Below are 20576 nucleotides of genomic sequence, written 5' to 3'. Positions count from 1 at the left end.
TGAGCAGTGCTCACATGTGAACGTTTTGAACTGAAGGCTCCTTGGGTTGGTGTAAATGAGCATGTGTCCATGAGGAGATAGCACATGTTCTCCATTTGAGCTGTAATAGAGTTTGGCATATGAAGGCTTTCATCCCAGCAGAGCTGTTTTATCCCAGAAAAACAGTTCTGCAGAGCTCCAGTAATCCATTCAGGTCTGTGTTAGCCAGGTTAACTGTTCATTTTCCACAAAGTTGCTTACATTGGTGTTTCTGAGAAAAAGCAAAACAAAGGTTGGAACAACTCACTAAAGCAGATCTGCAGCTCGTGGTGGTTGGAAATACAAAACTGAGCAGCAGCAGTGACCGAGACCTGTGGCTTTTGGGCATTGCAGGATCAAGCACAGAGGTAGCCAGAGTGCTCCTGCTGCTGTGCCAAGTGCCAGCATCCCTGCAGAAGGGGCAGTTTGCCATGGCCATGCATCATGAGCTGCAGTTTGCAGCCTGGCCTGTTAAAGCTCATCGCTTTCAATTTGCGTTAACGAGCCGGGCAGTGAATTGCGACATCTCAGCGGCAGATGTGCTGCTGGGCTGGGGACACTGTGCTCTTCCAGCACCCTGTCCCTGGCTGTCAGAGCTGAGGAGCTGGGAGGAGAAAGAGCCAATATCCCTGTTTATCCCTCTGCAGGATGGAGGCTGCTGGAGCAGGTCCTGCTCTGAGCTGCTCGTGTCGCACTCTATTTATTACCAGCTTTGCAGCAGATCATGGCTGTGCTGGAGGAAAGCTCTTACCTTCACTGCCCTGAGCACCTGGGGCTCTCCCAGCCTGCTGGATCATTAGTCAGCCTGTCCAGGGAATTTAATGTCTCCCAGTGGTGCAGTAAGGATGAATGGCTTTGGTGGGATCATATCCTGTGCCTGACAGAACACGCTCCAGGAGAAAGAGGTATTAGAGGAACATGTGGAGCAGCTGCTGCTCAGCTCACTGCTGTGTCCTGCATTGCAAAGCCTTACCCAGACTGTTTCCTGGGAGAAAATTGAAGGGACTAGAGAGATCAGAGGTTTGTACATCTTCATTTTAGTACAAATTATATTGAATGCATTGGCCGACTTCAAAAAATTCCTCTGGGAATTTTTTTCTTTATTTCCCACTTCTATGGGTCATGTTATTTTGGACCACCCTCTAATGTTTGGTTTTGTTGGTTGGGGTTTTTTTAAGGAAGGTATTAAAAGTGACCTTTCTTGATTTGGCTGGCACAGTGCAGCCAGTCATGTGGTAAACCACTTCCGTGGTACAGAGGCCTTGGTTTTCCTGGGTTTGATAGAACTTGAGGGAAAACCTTTTAGTGAGTAACCCAACTGAATAAATAGCCTTGTCCAGCCAGTTCTTCAAATCCTGCTGTCCTCAGCAGGAAAGAAACAGGACTGGGGTCCTGCTTGAGTCTTTTGGATCCTCCATTGGATGCAGACTTGAACCTCCATGGATTTTTTTGGTGTGGATGTTCAGTTTTGTCTTCTGAGTGGGGAGTGGGAGTGCCACTGGATTCAGGATGTGCTGAGGTTAGCACGGGCCAGTTTAACCACCTGTACAAAATACCTCAGCCAGGAAAAAAGAGATGTGGTCTGGTGGTAGGAGTGCAGATGAGCAGCCCATTTGTGGAGGCAGAGCCCCTTGAAACAGGACTGGTGTTTGTGGTTTGTTTGATACACAAAAATTGACCAAATAGTGTCAACAACATAGCCAGGAAGCAAACTTGAGTCCCTGCAAAGCTCAGATGCTGAGTCTGTCACCTCTGTGAGAGTACAGGTCATCAGCACCACATGTTTTTTTGTTGGGTGAGAGGTTGTCATCAGTGTCATCAGTGAGAGGTTAGAAAGAACCTGCCTACAGAATAAACACATTTACTGATGGATGTTTATCTTAATGTAAATGGAAAACTTCATGAGTGTTAAGGCATCAAGTGTTGTTTTTGTGGCCTGGACAGTGCAATCCTGTTCTGTCCTCATCCTCCTACAGCTTTTCTCTGAAATATTTGGCCATTTATTTAGCTTCTTTCTCCTTCTGTAACAGGATCATACAATCTGTCACACTAAATGCAGATATTTCTAATTTTCATGAGATAGAACTTGTCATAAAACCATGGGGGAGCTTCCTTCTCCGTGCCTCTCTAATACTTCCAAGTAATCCTGGAATTCAGCTTTTTCTACATCCATATTTTTAGATTTTAATTCTCAGTGTAGCATGGGAGCTGCTTATAGCACTGCAAGTCAAGTCGTTCCCAAACAGGCATAGCTTGTTCTAAATTGTGGTTGTACTGGCTAATGCTTGGTCACTCACACCAAGCAGCTGTACCAGCCTCTTAGGTTGCCACTTTTCTGTTCTAAAAACATCTGGTTTTAAGGTGATTGCACCTGTTTGGTCACGAATAGCTTTGTAGGTTTTTGTAGCTTTTTTCATTTGAGGGGGATTTTTTAGCCATAGTGTTGAAATGAGATATCAAAAGAATATCTGATTAATTCTGGTGGAGAGATGTGAACATGCTCCCCAGGAGGGTGCCATTATTTTCCAGTCTTCATTAAAAAGACTAATCAAGTTTGAGGGTGATTTTGTCCCTTCTTGCAAACACTTTTTTCTCTTGCAAACGCAGCTCCCTTTTTTGTTGATGATACTCTCTTATTCCTGGAGCTTCACAGATGGATTTTATTTTTCCATCCAAATATTCTGTCTAGGTGGAAGAAGCAGAATTTTACCCTAAGTCTAGGATTTTTGGATGCCTGGCAGCCCCATCAACTTCCCAGCCTCCTGAAATCCCAAACAGATGGCCAGTGCACATGCAGAAATTGTTGAGTGTACATCCAACATGTCAGAAACATTTGAGAAGTTTGATCATAGCTGTTGGCATGTGATGTGTGCAGTAGGTCTTGCCTGTGGAGTGGACAGGAATTTGGGTGCTGCTCTTCCTGCAAGCTTGTCCCTTGCCAAACCTTGGTCCTTTGTGAGAAATGGAGCTCTTCCATCTTCTGTGTTGTAGGCTAGACTGTGATGCAAAATGCATATTGATACAAAGACTTCTCCCCATCTCCTTCAGGTGTTACCAGCACTTTTCAAATAATTCAATTTCTAGCTTTTTTCACTTTGTCTGGCAGAACGCTGGGCTTGAGGTTGAAAACTGGAAACACACAGCTCTGGTGGGAGGGAGTCAGTTGTCTGTTATCTTTAGCAGGATTTTAGGCTTAAAATGGATCTTGTGTATAAATGTTAAGAAGGTAACAAATATGGGTTATCATGCCTCGCAGCAGGTTTTCATTCAGTGGTAATGATTTTCCTTCTGTGCTATTGATCAGTGCCCATCACAGGAATGGAGCAGAGCAGCTCCTGACTTCATGCTGAACTTCTGCAGAAGCTCAGGCCTAAAGCAGGGAAAGCTCTGGTTTGCCAATGACACTTGAGGGAGAATTTAGGCAGGTGAAAATGTAATAACTCAAGCAGTAATAGTTGAAACACTGAGGGTGACAGCCCCCATACTCTCCAGGAAAAGTCCCACTGACCAGCCTTTTGAAAAAAGACATCTCAAGCAACAGCATGCCAGTCTAGTGCTATTTGCAGCTATTTCTGCCCTGTTGTTTTGGCAAAGTGCATGTATTTTCTCCTGAATCCATGCCTTTCCCATGTAAGCATTGGTTGTTCTGGGCTCTGGAGCTGGTTACAGAGCTTGTGGAGCTCACAGTTCCACGGCTCAAGCAGAAACAACACCACCCTTTGCTTTCACAATTTTACAATGCAGCTCCTATGCACGACCTCTCCGAGGAGCATTACCTGAACGAGCTTTTCCCTTCCCCTTTGCTTCCCAGCTCTATGTGTCTTCAGAGAGCCGCTTCAACACGCTGGCAGAGCTGGTGCATCACCACTCCACGGTGGCAGACGGGCTCATCACCACGCTGCACTACCCGGCGCCCAAGCGCAACAAGCCCACCATCTACGGCGTGTCCCCCAACTACGACAAGTGGGAGATCGAGCGCACCGACATCACCATGAAGCACAAGCTGGGGGGAGGCCAGTATGGAGAGGTCTATGAAGGAGTCTGGAAGAAGTACAACCTGACAGTGGCTGTGAAAACTCTCAAGGTAGGACTCGATCTCGGAGCAGTTCCCGTTCAGGCTGGCTGCCTGCCCTCACTTCTAGTTGTATTTGCGTTCCCTGCCTTTGAGTGCTGTAGGCTGTAAACAGAATATTTTTAAAAGAGCTTGATCCTCTTATGGTTTATGTGATACCTATAACACTCGTATCTAAACAAAGGAGGATGTTAGCAGCACAGTTTTTACTGGAGAATGGATGAAACCTTAGAAAAGCAAATAGTGCCACGGTGTCTCGTGTTCAGGGTGTGGTAGAGGTGAGCTGTTCACGGATGAACACACCAGCACAAGCTGGTGTATTAAAGAAAACTGTGGATTGTGAGTCAGTCAACATAAAATTCAAAGGCTGTGCTTCAGGGAGGCTTTACATGTTTTGATTTTCTGTCTTATGTGGCGTCCTTCCCAAAAGACAAGCTCCCTGTGTACCTGAAAGTCTTAAGCAACTGTTCACAGCTGCTTCTTATCAAAAGACACAAGAGGAGGAAAGATGGTATGCAAGCTAAGGTATATTAAAATTCATAAGTGGCTTTAATGAAGAACTGGATAATCAGTTCTGTTTCTGGCTCTGCTCCCTGATTTCTGCATCTTGGTTTCCTTGTCTCTTGAAATGCAAATAGTGCTCTGTGAGTTCATAAGGTCATTTCTTAATTCATCTATGTTTATAAAACTGTCTTGAGATCTTCTGGCACCATCTGCATGCATTGCATTTGATTGCTTAATAGGAGTTTATGCAAACTTGACACCATGTTCTCTCTCCTCGAATGGGGACGTGGTTTGGTCTTGCAGAAACAAACAGAACCGAGGGTTTAGTTTGTTTCTTTTGGGTTTTTTGCAATGGAAATTTTGAAGTGGAGGGAACTGTGTAGATGTTTCAGTGTCAGGGGAAGAACTTTTCCTTGATTTGGGGAAAATATTTCTTCCTTGCTCTCCGAGCAGCGGCAGCCTCAGTACTTGTGGGTTGCTATGGCTGCAGAAAGTATTTTCATTTTGGCCTTTTCTGTACTCTGGAGGTTCCTGCTGCTGCTCCCGGCGGGGGAGTCCAAGTGCAGCTTGCACAGGGAGCGAGTGACATCTAGTGTTGTCCCTGCTCGGGCTGCTCGGAGCGCCGCGGTGCAGGTGGGCCGGGCTGGGGCCGGGTTCAGCACAGCTGCTCACCCTGAGCACAGCTCAGCTCTGCCCCTCAGCACGGCCTGCAGTAACATCTCCCTGCTGCTGGCTGCACTGTGAGCGTTCCTGCTGCTGTCACACTTCCCATCCTGCTCCAAGCTCAAGTTGTTGATTTCATTCTCATCTCCCTAAAACCCGTCAGCAAAGACAAGCTGCATGTTACCCCATCGAATCTGTTTGTGCAAAGGAGAAACCTTAATACAGACCGTGGCTGTTTCAAATAAATAAATATTTAATGAAACACGACTAAAAGTGGTTCATAATGTAGTATGGAGCAGCGTGTTCCACTGGGGAGTGTAAGAACAACCAGGAAGAGAGTTGAGAAACACTTCAACCTGCAATTATGTACGCTAAAACCATCCTTAAAAGCAAATTTATAATCCACCTTCTTTAAATCCATTAGTCTGCTGCCTGACAGGTGGGATTATAGCTTTCTTCAAAGTTTTGGGAAACATTTTAAAATCACATTTATATCCCAGTTCTACTGGGAAAAACAAGCCTTTTGCAGCTTCTGCCCGAATCTTCAGATGACTCATTTTATTTTCCTTTGAGAGAATGTTTTTCAAAACTTTGTATGATTCTTCTTGCTCCTTCCCCCTCTACCTCAGATATCTCTATAAGAAAGATAAAGGAGAGCGAAGACTAAAAGAGAGAGGAGGAAAAAAGTCCTCCCAGCATCTTTTTGAATAATGATGCTTTATGAACACCCATTTGTTGTTCAGTTTTCTGTCAAGTGTCTAAAGATAGCTCATGGCTGGCACAGAGCTGGAGAAGAAGAGATGGAAGCAGCACAGGCTGTTCCTCAGTGTTTAACTGGAGAGGGCAGGACCGTGTTTTGGTAATGAGATGTTGCCTGTTAAAACCCATCCCTGGCAGCTCTCTGAGTTGCACAGGACGCAGTATTTATCAGGGGCTGTTATAACAGGACACACTCAATTTGTGGTTTTGCCCCCAGATTGGACAGGAGCACAAGGCAGTGGCTGTGGGGACAGGGGGCTCTGTGACCTGCCCTGGCCAAGTGCAGCCAGTTGTGACTCTGGCCATAACTGCTTCTCCTGAGGGCCATTTAATGGCTGAGCTGCTGTGAGCTGGTCATCTCAGCACATTTCTCACTGCTCACCTCAGCTCTGCTGCCCCTAGGACTGCTGCTGCTTTTTCTTTGTTTTTTTTTTTCCTCTCTCCTTCATTTTTTCCCCAGCAGAGAAGTCTGTGTTTTAAATTAGGCAGCATGTAACCCTGATGTCCCTTAATGCCATGGCATGGCCCTGTGCTGTGCTGGGAAAACGCTGGACAGCCAGAAGTGTTTTTTTATTTCTGCCATGGTTTAGTACAGTAGGAGCTGGAAGCCAGTTTAAGCTTGGTTCTCTCCACAAGATCAGATTTTCAGAGAGGTCATTGCTACAGTGGTTCTCTGTATGTGTCCTTCGTTATTAATATGGTCACTGAGAGGTAAGAAATTTCAAACTGTGGAGCAGCTATGCAAAGGACAAACCTTCCAAGGCTTGTGTAGCACGAATAAGACAAAGGCATATTTAGGATAATTTTGCAACCTGAATTATTAACCCAGTTTCCTTTGCCAAAGAGAACAGTTTAAGGTTCTGCTCACAAGGACCTTTGGACTATTAGTTTTGACAGTGTGTTGAGCAAATCGCAGCTGTCAATCAAGCTAATTGGCAATGAATAGTAAATGATTGAATGGAAGTGTTGGAAAAATGTTCTCAGTGCTAAGTGCAGAGCAGGGAGCTGGCTGGATCTCACAGTGGCAGCCCACTGTTATCGTTCTCACCAGCAGCAGTAAATCCTTTCCAATCCTTCCCTAAAACACTTTGTCCATGTAGCCTGTCAACATTAATCCATCATTGAAAAAAATATGGATATGGAAAGAAACATTGCTTTAGGAATAGATCTGTATTTTTGCACCACTTTGAAATGACCTTCTGGCCATTTGGGGCGTATCTCCTTCAGAAAAATAGGTCTTTTGAGCAAGATTGTATCTTCCTTGGTTTTGTGCTGTGCCAAGTGACTTTATGGTGCCCAACTAATTGGTGGTGACACCTCTACCCAGAATGGATATGTCATGGGTCAGGCTCTGGATGCCAGAAATGAATCTGTGAAACCTTGGGTTCTCAGTCACACCAGGGCTGCCATCGGTCGTGCCTTCCTGACTGAGAGAGGGAATTTCTTCTTCCTGCCCAGTGAGCACAGGGGCCTGCCTTTCAGCAGCCTCTCAAGCATTTGATTGTGGTGTATCCTTTCTTTTATGTTCGTTCTTGTTCCTTTTCTGTACTTTTTATTTCATGGGTTTTTTTTTTCCTGTTAGGAACAGGCTTATTTTTTCCTTTTCTGCTCCCGAGCGTTCTGTGAGAGACTCTTCACAAAAGGGATATGGATTTTCTTGCCCCAGCAAGCTCAGCTAGTATGAAAATGACAAAAATATGTATTTTTAAAATCATACAAAAAATTAATGTTTGTAACTCCCTGGCTTTGTGTTGTGGCTACAGGGAAAAATTACTGTGTGAGAACTGTGGCGTATGTTGTCAGTTTGCAGTTCTTTTTGTGTCCTCATATAAAAATCTGTTTCTCCTTTGTGTACACTGCCTTTGCCAAAGCTTTGCCATTGTTCTGCAGGAGGATACCATGGAGGTGGAAGAGTTCTTGAAAGAAGCTGCAGTAATGAAGGAGATCAAGCATCCGAACTTGGTGCAATTATTAGGTAAGTGATAAATACCAAGCAGAGGGATTTGAACTAAACCCTTGTGCAGTGATATGGATGTTAAGGAGCAGATAAGCTGCTTACCATAGCAAGGCTTTAAATACAGACACTTATTGTCTGGCAAAATTCACAATTTGTACCACTAATACATGATTTTTAATGATCTCGTCTCCCTAATGTTTAATTTGCCAGAGGCTGAAGCAGAAAATTAAGCCCCTCTATTAACCACTTCCAAGCAGAATCCATTCTTTCCACCAGCCCCATTTTTCTGCCTTCTGGAGGTACAAAATTGCCTTTTAGGATGAAACCTAAAGATTCACTGGTATTCTCCAACATTCACTGTCAACTTTATGTTGTTCCCCAGGGGTGTGCACAAGGGAACCTCCTTTCTACATCATCACAGAGTTCATGACATATGGGAACCTGCTGGATTACCTGAGGGAGTGTAACAGGCAGGAGGTGAATGCTGTGGTGCTGCTGTACATGGCAACTCAGATCTCCTCAGCCATGGAGTACCTGGAGAAGAAAAACTTCATCCACAGGTAGGAAGGACAGTGAACACCCTTGAATCTTGAGCACAGAACAATCTTGATGTATTTTCATCCCTTTCAGTCTGTCACAGCATTGATTGGTGTCATATATTTAACACACTAGTGCAGATCTGGCACAGTCTATTAACCTGCCCAAAGGATGGGTTTTCTCTCAAAGCTTTTCTCTTGCCTTTGAAGTAGATGCAGGTGAAAGACACATCAGTACTTATATGTTTTGGGCAAGGCCTGAAATTTGAATTTAAGCCCTAAGTAATGGACTTTTAATGGACCAGATAAGGCAGCTCTTTGTTTCTAACAGCCTTTCAAACCAGCTGCAGTTGGTGATGCTGGATGTGTGCAGGTCCCCACAGCAGAATCACCCTCCCAGCACCGCCCCAGCCTCTGTTCTTTCTTGTTTGGTTCACTTTGTTTTCCACTGCAGGGATTGTTCCATGCTATTGTCCAGATTGTGTATTCACTTTAATAAGCATTTCTACTGTCTTAAAAGTCTCAGGGACTCTGACCTTTAAAGCGTGCTGCAATTATGGCTGGAGCTTTGCGTTCCTTGTCTGCAGAAATGGGCTCCTGGCAATGTAATGACACATCCTGCACCAGGGCTCAGAGTGCCTGAGCTTTGTACAAGATGCTCTCAGTGTTGTAGCGTGACCTTTCCTGCCCAATTAACTGGAATATGGAATTAGCACGTGGGTTTTTTAATGCAGACAAATATGAAGATGGTGTGTAAAGTTCTAGGTGCTCTTCTAAGCCATGAGTTGCCTTTGCTGCTTGAAAGGCCTGGTTAAATGCTGCTATCAGTCAATAAATTGAACAGTGATGCTGCCAATTAAAATTTCCAGCCTTTGATTTGCTCTGTTGAAAGGATTTTGTCCCTTCAGCCCGCAGGAAGTAAACTTTAAAAACTCCTTTGTGTGAATCTCATTTGTCTTCTCTGCCATTCATTTCATTTCCTCTTACTTCTGATGACCCATTTATCTAAAATAAATAGTAGCTTTTTTCCTTATCAGCCACCCCCATAACCACCTACCCAATTATTTGAAGAGTGTTGTCACAATTCACATCCATGGATTCAAATGCTGTGCTCTGACCTCATTTAATGAATCAGGAAGGAGGAGGAATTTGATTATGGAGAGGAGCTTTTATTTGGATACACATTGTAGTAATCAGCATTGATAAGAAGGTACATTCAAAAACACTGTGAAATTTAAATGGGCATCCAGTTAGATGTACTTTTTTTTGGTTTTTAATTTATTCCAGTTGAGCAGAACAAGCAACAGAAACAGCAGTGTCTGCCTCATATCTAAAGATCTCACAGGAGCTTCCTGGTACAATCAATTTTTAGTTCAATGTGACATAATCTGGAAAAGTGTTTTTAACAAAACCTAATATTAGGAGAAATGTAGTTCTGTGCTTTACATTTTTATCCTGAAGCATTTCCAAGGATGCAAACAGCGTGTACAAACCAGAGAAGTGGCAAATGCAATGTGCACATCTCTCACCTGCCAGGGCGGGGCCAGTGGTGGAAAAAAATACGGAGAAAAAGTTAAATCTGTGCTTTTTGCCCAGTCCTTTGAAAATGCCAGCACTGATAACAGAGGCTCCAGCAGATTTGCAAAGGCCAAATGCTGGTTGTGAACAAGTTGTGTTGTGAAAGGTGTACACCTGGGAGGAGAAAGAACAGGACTAGGAACTCATCCTGGTCCTTAAGCAAGGACTGGAAAAGGAGTTCTGGAGAAAGGCTGGGGTGACTGAAGTGCTACAGAGGTGGGCAAGAAGTGAGGAATTGAAACTCAGTTTATTCAGTGCTCATCCCCAGCTATTGATAACTTGAGCACTGACATTTCTTTGAAATATTTTTATCCTGAGGGTGGCAGCTTTTATTGAAAGTGAGGGGGCTTCTTGAAGCTCTCACTTCAAATTAGAAGAAAAAAAAAATTGGGATGACAGTCTTACGAAGAGGGAATGGAAAATAACTTTCCCTCTTGTGTGTGTGCATGTAACTCCAGAATTTCTGTGTAATATTTGGATCAAAATAATCACACAGGCCCAGGTTTCTTCGGGAACAGCAGGCTGCCTTGCTATTGCTAAAAGTGAGATGGTAAAGAATTCTCATTGCCTATTTTTGCCTCTTCTTTTTAGGGACCTTGCTGCCAGGAACTGCCTTGTAGGGGAGAACCACTTGGTGAAGGTGGCAGACTTTGGCCTGAGCAGGTTAATGACGGGTGACACCTACACTGCCCACGCTGGAGCAAAATTCCCCATCAAGTGGACTGCACCAGAAAGCCTGGCCTACAACAAGTTCTCCATCAAATCCGATGTCTGGGGTAAGAATTTGCATGGGAAATTAATGCAGATGATAGTGTTCTTTTCCAGGGCTGGGAAGTGAGGTTGTTTGGAACATTTCAGGAGGGAGCAGCAAGTTCCCTGGTTTGGGCAACGTTGTTCTGTGAGCTTGTCAGAGTGCAGGAACTGATCTCTGCTTAGGCAGTCTCAGCAAAGAATGCACACCTGATTATATATATTTGAGTTAGCAAATATGAAAAGTAAAGGGTACTGTAGTTTTTACAGAAATGGGGCTGAAGTGCACCAGTGCTACTGCCTTGATGGGGTTCTGGCACAGGACTATGAAGTGATACATTATTATATAGCCAAAAACTTTCTAACTACTTAAAATGAACCAGATTCTTTAGTCCTTTATGTTAAAAAAATAATTATGTGTGTATCTGTCTAGTGATAGCTCCAAGCTTGTCTTTCTGCATTTTAAAGGAATAATCTTTGGAATGAGATGAGGAGAAGCAGAGGGAAAATTTGATGACAAATGGTTATTGAAGAGCCCTGAAGTGCTGGTGATAAGAGTAGACTTAGCTAAATTGAGCTATATTGTATCAAATCTGACCACAGAAAATCTCATTGTACTTTTATCAGTACATTTCTTTGGGTTTTATATCTCTGCAATAGCTGTTGGTCAAATTCTCAAAAGTGCCCAGTGACATGAGATAGAGGTTTGTGGAATGTGGTCCCAAAGGCACTTGGAAAATGATATCCTGAGCATCTTCTATGAATAAACCAACAGACAGTAGTGAAGCAGAGATGAAGTTTTCTGCAGTTTGGGTGAAAATGTGCAGAGAAAGGTTTTATGTTGAAGAAACTTTTAGGTGGATGGGTGATGTGTAAAATATTTCCTAGATGGAGGAGGAAAAGCCAAAGCAGCCCCCAAAGGAGTATGTGATTGCTGATGAAGATGTTTCTGCTGCTTTGGGTTTCCATGTGGTGTTGGCTGCTGAGTGTCTGCCACAATCTTAGGATGTTGCTGTACTGCTGTGGTGCCTTTCAATAACAGAGTATTTGAGTGAGGAAAGATCCCAGAGGAATATGGGGTATCTTTATTGAGGGTTAATGTAACCTCAGGGAGCAGAGCTGGGGCAGTGGACTTTGGGATCCCATCAGAGATCAGCTGTCCCCAGAGGCCAGGGCTGCTGCTGGGCACGCCAGGGTTTGGATGTTTTCACCTCACTGCCTCAAGACAGCAATCAAAGAAAATTGTGCACAGCAATGTCTAATGTAAATTGCCCTTGGTGGCGTTGCCATGTAATGTGATGTGATTTCCTTACTTATGCAGAATTGTAATCGCTTTCTCTTCAGGTTAAGAACAGAATAGGGTGACTGAACTAATTACATGCAGGTTGTTGAACTGGTGTTGGGTTTATTCTGTGTGCCTGACTCCTGGGTTAGCTGCCTGACCCCGCTGCTGACCTGCATCCCCACTGACTGCTGCCACTTGAATGCCTGTTCCAAGACCCTTTTTGTGCTCTCCCTTTTCCTATTCAGCTTTCCCTGGGCCCAAAATGTCTCACCCTCACCGTATCTCGTTGGTAGCAGCTGCTCAAACTTTCCACTCACTGCTGCCTCCCAAATTCCCCTTCCAGACCACACTGCAGCTAAACAAGGGCACCCCAAAAACACTGAGCTATTAAAATGTGCGAGTCCTCCAGGGAGAGGTTGCAAATGAGAGGAGCTGTCACACTGAGGGAGCGACTGCAGTGCAGCAGTGAAGCAGTTTCAGCTAATCCACTGTGAAGTCTCTTAATTGTGCCTCTAATAGGACTTGAAGGATCTCAAGGCGTTCAGGTTGGAGACAACTGATACATTGAAAATTAGTCTAATTCTACCCTGTCATATCGCAGGAGACTTGTCTGTGCTGACGGAGAGCCTTGTTACGCTTCTTTAACATTTAAGCTGCTGCTGAGCATGGGATCTGAGCCACCCAGGGCTGGTCTAAGTGTGCAGCACTGTTTAGTGACTACTCCCACTAAACATCCTCTCAAATTCAACATGAAAACAAAGCTTATTGATTTTTTTCTCTCTCTTTTTTTTTTTCTTCTCTCTTGTTCTTTACTGCAGCCTTTGGTGTTCTGCTGTGGGAAATTGCAACCTATGGTATGTCCCCTTACCCTGGGATTGACCTGTCTCAAGTGTATGAGCTGTTGGAGAAGGACTATCGTATGGAGCGTCCTGAAGGCTGTCCTGAGAAAGTTTATGAGCTCATGAGAGCATGTAAGTGTTTCTTAGCCCTGCAGATGCTGCTTTGTAGCTCTGCAAGGGTGCAATAAAAGTGCAGGGGTCTGGCTGTGTACCACAAGGCATGAGAGTCCCCTGCCAGTATCAGGGAAGGTGCAGTGCTGTGTGGAAGTGTTTGGTTAAAACTGCTTTCTCTAGAGGATGAACATGCTATGAAACCAGCTGTTCATCTCTGCTGGGAGCCCACAGGCCCAGAGAGGAGATTTGTTGTGGATCTCAATGCTTCCTTTGTCTCCTTTTTCCTGACAACTTAAAGAAAAGCTTGTGCTCCAAGGATGAAGCAGGAGCTTCATTTGGCTTCTTGCAGGACAGACTGTGACTCTTCACTGTGGCCTTTTGGTACGTGACTCAGTGCCCTGCACTTTCCCCAGCAGTGCTCAGCACCTACTGTCACACACTGACACCAAAACCTGATTTAGGGAGTGCTGGGTGTCTGCAGCTGTCACTGAGCCAAAGTGGTTGCAGACACTCAGCACTCTGTAAATCACATTTTCATGTCAGTATTTTATCTCAGTGTATTGGAAGGGAACTGTGATTTCTGGCTCCTGTTGGTGCAGGGTACTGAGTGAGTGTCTGCTGCTGGAGGGAAGATTTGAGTGGTGCTGTGCTTTTTTTCAGGCTGGCAGTGGAGTCCTTCTGATAGACCATCCTTTGCTGAGATCCATCAGGCCTTTGAAACGATGTTTCAGGAGTCCAGCATATCTGATGGTAGGTCTGGGTCCCTGCTGGACCAGCAGTACCAGGGGTGAGGTCAGGGCTGACTGCATCCTTAACTCTGCTGTTATTCATAGATTGCTTTGCTGTGAAACTCAGTCCTGTGTTCTACTACCTGGTGTAAATGATGTGGAAAGCAGTTATTTGTTTACATGGGTATTTTTTCTGGGCAACCATCTCATTTTAAAGGTCTAAATGGCTGAACTACCCCAAGGAACCCCGGTTTTGTGTTGTTCACTTTTCTTTTGTGCTATTAATTCCAAACAGAGCAATAGTTTTTTATCTCCAGTTGATTGCAGATATTGTTTTTCTTCTGTGCCTTGCAGAGGTGGAGAAGGAGCTGGGAAAGAAGGGCATGAGGAGTGTAGTGAGCAATTTCCTGCAAGCCCCAGAGTTGCCAACCAAAACGCGAACATCGAGGAGAGCTGCAGAAAGCAAAGATGCCAACGAGGGCTTGGAGACTGCTCATGCTCGAGGCCAGGGGGAGTGTGGTAGGTTTTAATTAAAGTCATTATTCCTTCAGGAAATACAGGGGGAAACAAAATGCACATCTAGCTCCAGGCCCTCACGTAGGCAAAGCTGTGCCTAATCACAGGTGCCATCTCGCTGTGTTTCTGGGTGACAGGCTGCTGAGTTTGCCGTCCTGGGTCCAGAGCTCCTTTTATTAGTTTTTGCCAAGGTGGGCTGTTAATTCTGGAGCCAGATACACACAGCAGCTGGGAGTGTGAATCCTTAACTGGCTGAGGGACTGGTGATCTCCCTGCTGTTGCTTAGAGAAGCCCTTGGAGTTCTTTTAACTTAATGGCTGTTGCCTGCAGCTCCCCAAAGACCAGAGCCTGAGCACAGAGCTCTCTGATCATATCCTCTTCCCATTCCCTGGCAGGAGCTATCAGTGGGATCTCCCACTGCATCTGAGTGCTGGGTAATCTGCTGTGTTCAAGCCACTTTACACTACCACACTGCATAATTTAAAGCAGGGTGATAGCTTGGGTTTAGCAAGCCCCATAAGGGAGGTTTCTTCACTGTTCCATCCTACCAGATTTGTGCTTGCAGCACAGAAGTGTATTACTCTTGGCAGGCACCAAATATAATTTCAGCGAGGGACAAAGAGGTATTTACAGACTCTTCCATAAAATTAAACTTCCAATCAGTTTTTTCAGGCACTTACCTTCCATTCCAAGGTAATAAAAGCAGTGGTAAAAGGCTGAATGAGTACAGGAGATTTGTGTCTAGCTCTATGTGGGAAAAACAAGAATGTAAAATGAAATGCAGTGGGGTTTTTTGCAGCTCCTGTTGAGGCTGCCTCTTCTGACCATTCATGAGACTGACCTCTTTTGTGTAATGTCAGATTCACCCAGTGGTACGTGTGTCAGTAACCAAAGTACATCTGGGCAGAGGGGAGGGAAAAAGGGGATTTTAAATGATGAAAAAAGAAAGTATCAGTGACTCAGGCAGGAAGGTTATTTACCATATATAGGAAATATAATTGCCTATTATTACAAGCTTTTGAAGTTAAAATAATTTCATTTAAATACTTGAGAGCTTTGAGAAATTAAAGTACAGCAGGCATAATACGATTTTAACATTATGCTGGGAATCATTTCATTCTTTACTGTGGAAGAAATTTTTTCACAATAAAGTTTTATTGCAGTTTCCCTTCCAATTGTCAGTGTTTCCATAGCAAGTCCAGCAGCTGGAAGCTGATCCTTAGTGCTAGCTGCTAGTTTTCTCTGGATTTCTGCACCTCTACTGTGTCTGTACTCAGTAGGGCCATGATCTGGCTCTTCTGGCTGTCCCTGTCCCCCTGAATCCCATGGGAATGGTGGAACTGCAGTGTTCTTGGGCAAAACATGTTGCCCTCTCAAACTACACAAATATTTTCTTTTCAAATTCTCTCCCCTCAACCAAAATCCATTCCTCAGCCAAAATCCTACCCATAGCATGATGATCACCAGTTTGTGACTAAGAAACATCCTTCCTTATGACTCTGCTTCATCTCCCTTCTTGCTGCCTAGTCAAGCTGTAAATGTATATGCTGCCCTGCAGGCATTCCTGCTTTGGATTAGAATGCCATTGGAGTGCCTGGCCTGGGAACGAGCCCCTCTGTCAGTCAAGCACAGAGACCTTCAGGACTCTCTATGAATTTATTATAAACCATTATTCATTTTTAAGTACTGCTTGTAAGTGGAGAGAGGGTCACCCCCTGGCTTCCCTCTGCAGCAGCGCTGCTGGAGGAGGCTGGCACTGCCCCTTTTCTCTGTTGCTGTACAAAGCTGAGCATCTTCCCTGTGCTACGACCTGAAGTGTCATAGCTTGATCTCCATTTCTGCTCATGAAACAGTCCTTTCCATTCCCCACAAAGGATGACATCAGGAAAATGAACGAGGAGCCTGGGGATGGAGGTGGGTTATGGAGGTGCCTTATTAATTCAGAGGGTCAGCGATTCAAAAGACAGCAATTGCACAGGGACTAAAGCAAAGGCTTCTTCCTATTTATCTTCTTCACAGTGTGAAGTTTAGACAAATCTCCAGATGTGAGGAGGGGAATCTGAACACAAACATGTTGTGTTTGTATGTCACTCTTCCAGTCAGAAACCCCCACAGGGAAAGTAGTTTGGCAGCCACCTCAGGAATGAATGGATGCAGAATCATGGACCATGTTCAGTCTAGGCTTGAGTTTGGCTGCACTTGATTTATTTCTGCTCTGAAATTGTGTCTGTTTAGAGAACCTGCAGCTTTTGGAGGTGCTGCACTGGTTGGATCCTGTAGGAAAATAGTTTATTCTGGCTCTTTGAGCAATGCTGAGAAAACTTCCCTTTTCCCTTGCAGACCTCCTGGATCATGAACCTGCTGTTTCCCCCTTGCTCCCACGGAAGGAGAGGGTGGCCCTGGAGAGCAGTTTGAATGAAGATGAGCGGCTGCTCCCAAAAGACAAAAAGCACAACCTCTTCAGTGCCCTGATCAAGAAGAAGAAGAAAACTGCCCCCACCCCTCCAAAAAGGAGCAGCTCCTTCAGGGAGATGGACGGACACTCGGAGCGCAGGGCGGGCGGGGAGGAGGAGTGCAGGGATGCTGGGAATGGAGCTTTCATTGCCCCCTCTGCAGACACAGCTGAGCCCTCCAAGTTCCAGAGCCCCAGCAATGGGGCTGGTGTCACCAACGGGGTCGTGGCTGGCAACTCTGGGTTCTTATCTCCCCACCTACGGAAGAAGTCCAGCACGATGAGCAGCAGCCGAGGGGTGGCTGCTGAGGAGGAGAGCAGTTCCAACTCCAGCAAGCGTTTCTTGAGGTCCTGCTCAGCCTCCTGTGTGCCCCATGGAGCCAAGGACACAGAGTGGAAATCTGTGACACTGCCTCGGGATCTGCAGTCCACGGGACGCCAGTTTGATTCCTCCACTTTCGGGGGGCACAAGAGTGAGAAGCCGGCGCTGCCTCGGAAACGGGCGAACGAGACCAAGGCTGAAATTGCTGTCAGGGGAACAGTCACCCCTCCTCCACGGCTGCTTAAGAAGAATGAAGAGACTGCTGATGATGTGTTCAAAGATGCAGAGTCCAGCCCTGGCTCCAGCCCTCCCACCCTGACACCAAAACTTGGCCGTAGGCAGCCTGCAGCCCCTCCTTCCTCCAGCGGGCTCCACAAGGATGATGGAGTCAAATCCAGTGCCTTAGGTACCACTGTGATGATGGACCAAGGTTCTGCTGCCAAACCCAACCCTGCTGGGTTCGTGGGGGCCAGCAAAGCCTCCTCTGAGGAGCCACGCCTGAGGAGGCTCAAGCAGCCCTCGGAGTCGGCAGGGAAGGACAAAGGGAAGTTATCGAAGCTGAAACCAGCCCCTCCTCTCCCACTGTCTTCATCCTCCATTGCCAAGCCTGGGAAGGTTTCTCACAGTCCCAGCCATGAAGCAGCAGCAGATGTGGTGTCTGGGCCGAAATCCAAACAGTTGACTCAGGTTGGAGAGGCTGCAGGCAGTGATGCTGTCAAGCCAAACCAGTCAGGGGAAGGTGTGAAAAAGCTGGGGATCCCCTCTGTACCAAAGCCACAATCCTCTACAAAGCTGCTGCTGAGCACAGCAACCCCAGCTGCCTCCTCCTCATCCATCCCCTCTGCCCCAGGCGGGGACCAGCCGTCATCCACAGCCTTCATCCCCCTCATATCCACCAGGGTCTCGCTGAGGAAGACCCGGCAGCCCCCGGAGAGGATTGCCAGCGGCACCATCACCAAAGGGGTGGTGCTGGAGAGCACCGAGGCGCTGCGGCTCGCCATCAGCAAGAACTCTGAGCAGATGGCCAGCCACAGCGCCGTCCTGGAGGCTGGCAAGAACCTCTACACCTTCTGCGTGAGCTACGTGGACTCCATCCAGCAGATGAGGAACAAATTTGCCTTTCGGGAGGCCATCAATAAGCTGGAGAACAACCTGAGGGAGCTGCAGATCTGCCCCGCGAGCGCTGGCGGCGGCCCCGCCGCCACCCAGGACTTCAGCAAACTGCTCAGCTCCGTGAAAGAAATCAGCGACATCGTCCAGAGGTAGCAAGAAACCAGGCTGGAAAACAAACCATGAATCAATCAATCAATCACAATGGGCCAAAGCCAGCTGTGGAGAGAGTAAGGTGTGGACTGACAAAGGAGAGGGGTGTTGGGGTTAGGGCTGTGCCAAGGATGCAGACTGTGAATGGACACCCCAGCTCCAAAGGGCAGGGCTGTGTTCAGGAGGCACTTCCCACCCTCTGAACCCACATTCCCTGTGTTTCATATACTTGTAATCGTCTTATCTGTGGAGTTCTTGCCTTGTGGACTACAAGTCTAAATGCTGATGTCACACCATGCCTTTTTATTAATATTTTATTGTTCTGGACAGACTGTTGAGACTGAAACCAGACTGTTGGACACTGAGATGACATCCTCCTCAGGAGGACTTTGTACTGCATTTTTGTCCCCTCCTCTGCCCCCCTGTACATGAGGATGAGTGTTTGGATTGCAATATACCCATTGCATTTTTTGGGAGAGTTTGCCCAGCACATGGTCCTGGCCCAAGTCTGACATTTACCTGACCCTAATGCAACAGATTTGGTGCTTGGGAGGGAAGGGGGGAAAATTATTAATGTAAGGTTTTTTTCAATGACATAATGCTACAAGTGATGATTGCCCAAATTCTTCCTCTGATTGCACCTGCTCCCCTTGGTTTCTGTGTTTTCAGTGGTTTCTCAGTGTTGTTGAGCTCCAGTGGATTGCTTGGGCTCACAGTGTTGGAGGCAGCACCCGCTGGTGTCCCAGCCCTGGAGCCTGTTTGTGGCCCTCCCTGGGCAGCAGAGCAGGCCTGGAGAAGGCCAGGAGGAGGATGTGGCACTGGTGATGGCTGACACTAACAGGGCTGGTCTTTGGGGTGGGGTCACAGAGCTTGAGCAGCTCTGGGTGGCAGAGGGAGGAGATGGCTCAGGGTGAGCCGTCCCCATCCAGCTGTGCCTCCAGCTGCTGTTCTGGCTGAGCCTGCACCTCGCAGTGGGTGAGAGCTGCTGGGCTGTGCCTCCATTGAATTTCCAGCTGTTTGTTTAGTGAAGGGAGATGGAGCCTGGCCCCTGCACTCCTGCAGAGCTTTGGGGGGCTGCGGTGTCTCCCTTTCTGTGCCACTGGAACCCCCTGGCAGGAGCTCCAGTGCTCTGGGGTTGAAAGCATTCCCACCCTCATGCCAGCCTGGTTCCATCCAGCATCAAACAAGGATCTGTGAGACTGCAGATCTGAGATCCTTTTCTGGGTGCATCTCCCCAGAAAACTGCCATGAAAACAACATGCTGTCAGCAGGACTCCAGGCCTTCCTTGCCAAGGTCCTGTGACCTTCCCAATTAATGCTGGGAGCTAATTGTGACTGGTGACAATAGTGAAAGAACAAGGTTTAGGGCTATTAACAGTGCAATTTAACTCCTCTTAACAGTTCCAAACATGAGAAAAAACACATTTCCCATTTTCTGTTCCCCTGTAACTCGTGACCCCTCTTGTGTATCTTAAACACTAATTGCCTTCAATTGTATTTTATGCTGTTCTCTTTGGAACTGTTTGTTTTGTATATGATTTCTAGTAGTTCACTCGTGTGTGTTCATGCCACTTCTCACCCTCACAAACAGCCATGACTTAACATGTGACAAATGTTCAAAAGAAAATACACACTTCTGCCACAGGCTGCCTTTAAAAATGTAAGAAAAACCCCAACCCTTGAATTGTCTCTTTCCTGGAGGTACTGTTTTTACTTTGATAACATATTGTGCCACTATATTATACATTTGTATCTCGTTATTACACACTTTTGTAGACTTGTCTTTTTTACAGTGTGTAAATAGCTCTGTCCTTCATCTCTGTGATACTTAAGGGGGCCGTTTCCCCTTTAATTTAGTCCAGTACAGATTGTTTCTGTACATGACTTCCAGTTCTTCTCTCTTTCTCTATTTCCATTTTTTTGATTTGTTTTTTATTCCAGTCTCTCTTGCGTAGTATATTTAAAAATAAATCAATGTTGAGGAAAACTGGTGTTTGTCTGTAAGTGAGGGTTTTCCAACCCAGCTGACTCCCCTTAGAATCATCCAAAATCAGGAGTTTGTTGTTTGGGTTCACTGTGACCCTTCAGCACAGTGGGGTGGGCAGAGCCAGGCCAGCAGCCCCTTCCCATGTTCTTTGATCTGGCTCTGAAAAGCCAGGAGAGAAAAGAGATACGCAGAGTAAGACTGTGTCATCACCTCTTCTAAATCCGAGACTTTGC

At 46.0% G+C, this 20576-nt stretch overlaps 1 protein-coding gene across 2 annotated transcripts in view; it reads left to right on the top strand.

Annotated features, from left to right (window-relative positions):
- ABL1 (ABL proto-oncogene 1, non-receptor tyrosine kinase) overlaps positions 1-20343 on the top strand; it is an 84176-nt gene extending 63833 nt beyond the window's left edge. For both annotated transcript variants that reach the window (XM_064727539.1, XM_064727540.1), the window contains exons 4-11: positions 3830-4102; positions 7907-7991; positions 8356-8533; positions 10679-10863; positions 12941-13093; positions 13736-13825; positions 14158-14322; positions 16660-20343. In XM_064727539.1, coding sequence (XP_064583609.1) covers positions 3830-4102; positions 7907-7991; positions 8356-8533; positions 10679-10863; positions 12941-13093; positions 13736-13825; positions 14158-14322; positions 16660-18359 — 2829 coding nt within the window. In that variant the 3' untranslated portion in view covers positions 18360-20343. The remainder of the gene's footprint in view (positions 1-3829; positions 4103-7906; positions 7992-8355; positions 8534-10678; positions 10864-12940; positions 13094-13735; positions 13826-14157; positions 14323-16659) is intronic.
- Positions 20344-20576: the final 233 nt, after the last annotated feature.

The sequence above is a fragment of the Zonotrichia leucophrys genome, chromosome 17 (genome assembly GCF_028769735.1).
Source record: "Zonotrichia leucophrys gambelii isolate GWCS_2022_RI chromosome 17, RI_Zleu_2.0, whole genome shotgun sequence".
NCBI lineage: Eukaryota > Metazoa > Chordata > Aves > Passeriformes > Passerellidae > Zonotrichia > Zonotrichia leucophrys.
Note: the sequence above shows the minus strand (reverse complement) of the source record. Positions and strands in the feature narration are given on the sequence as shown.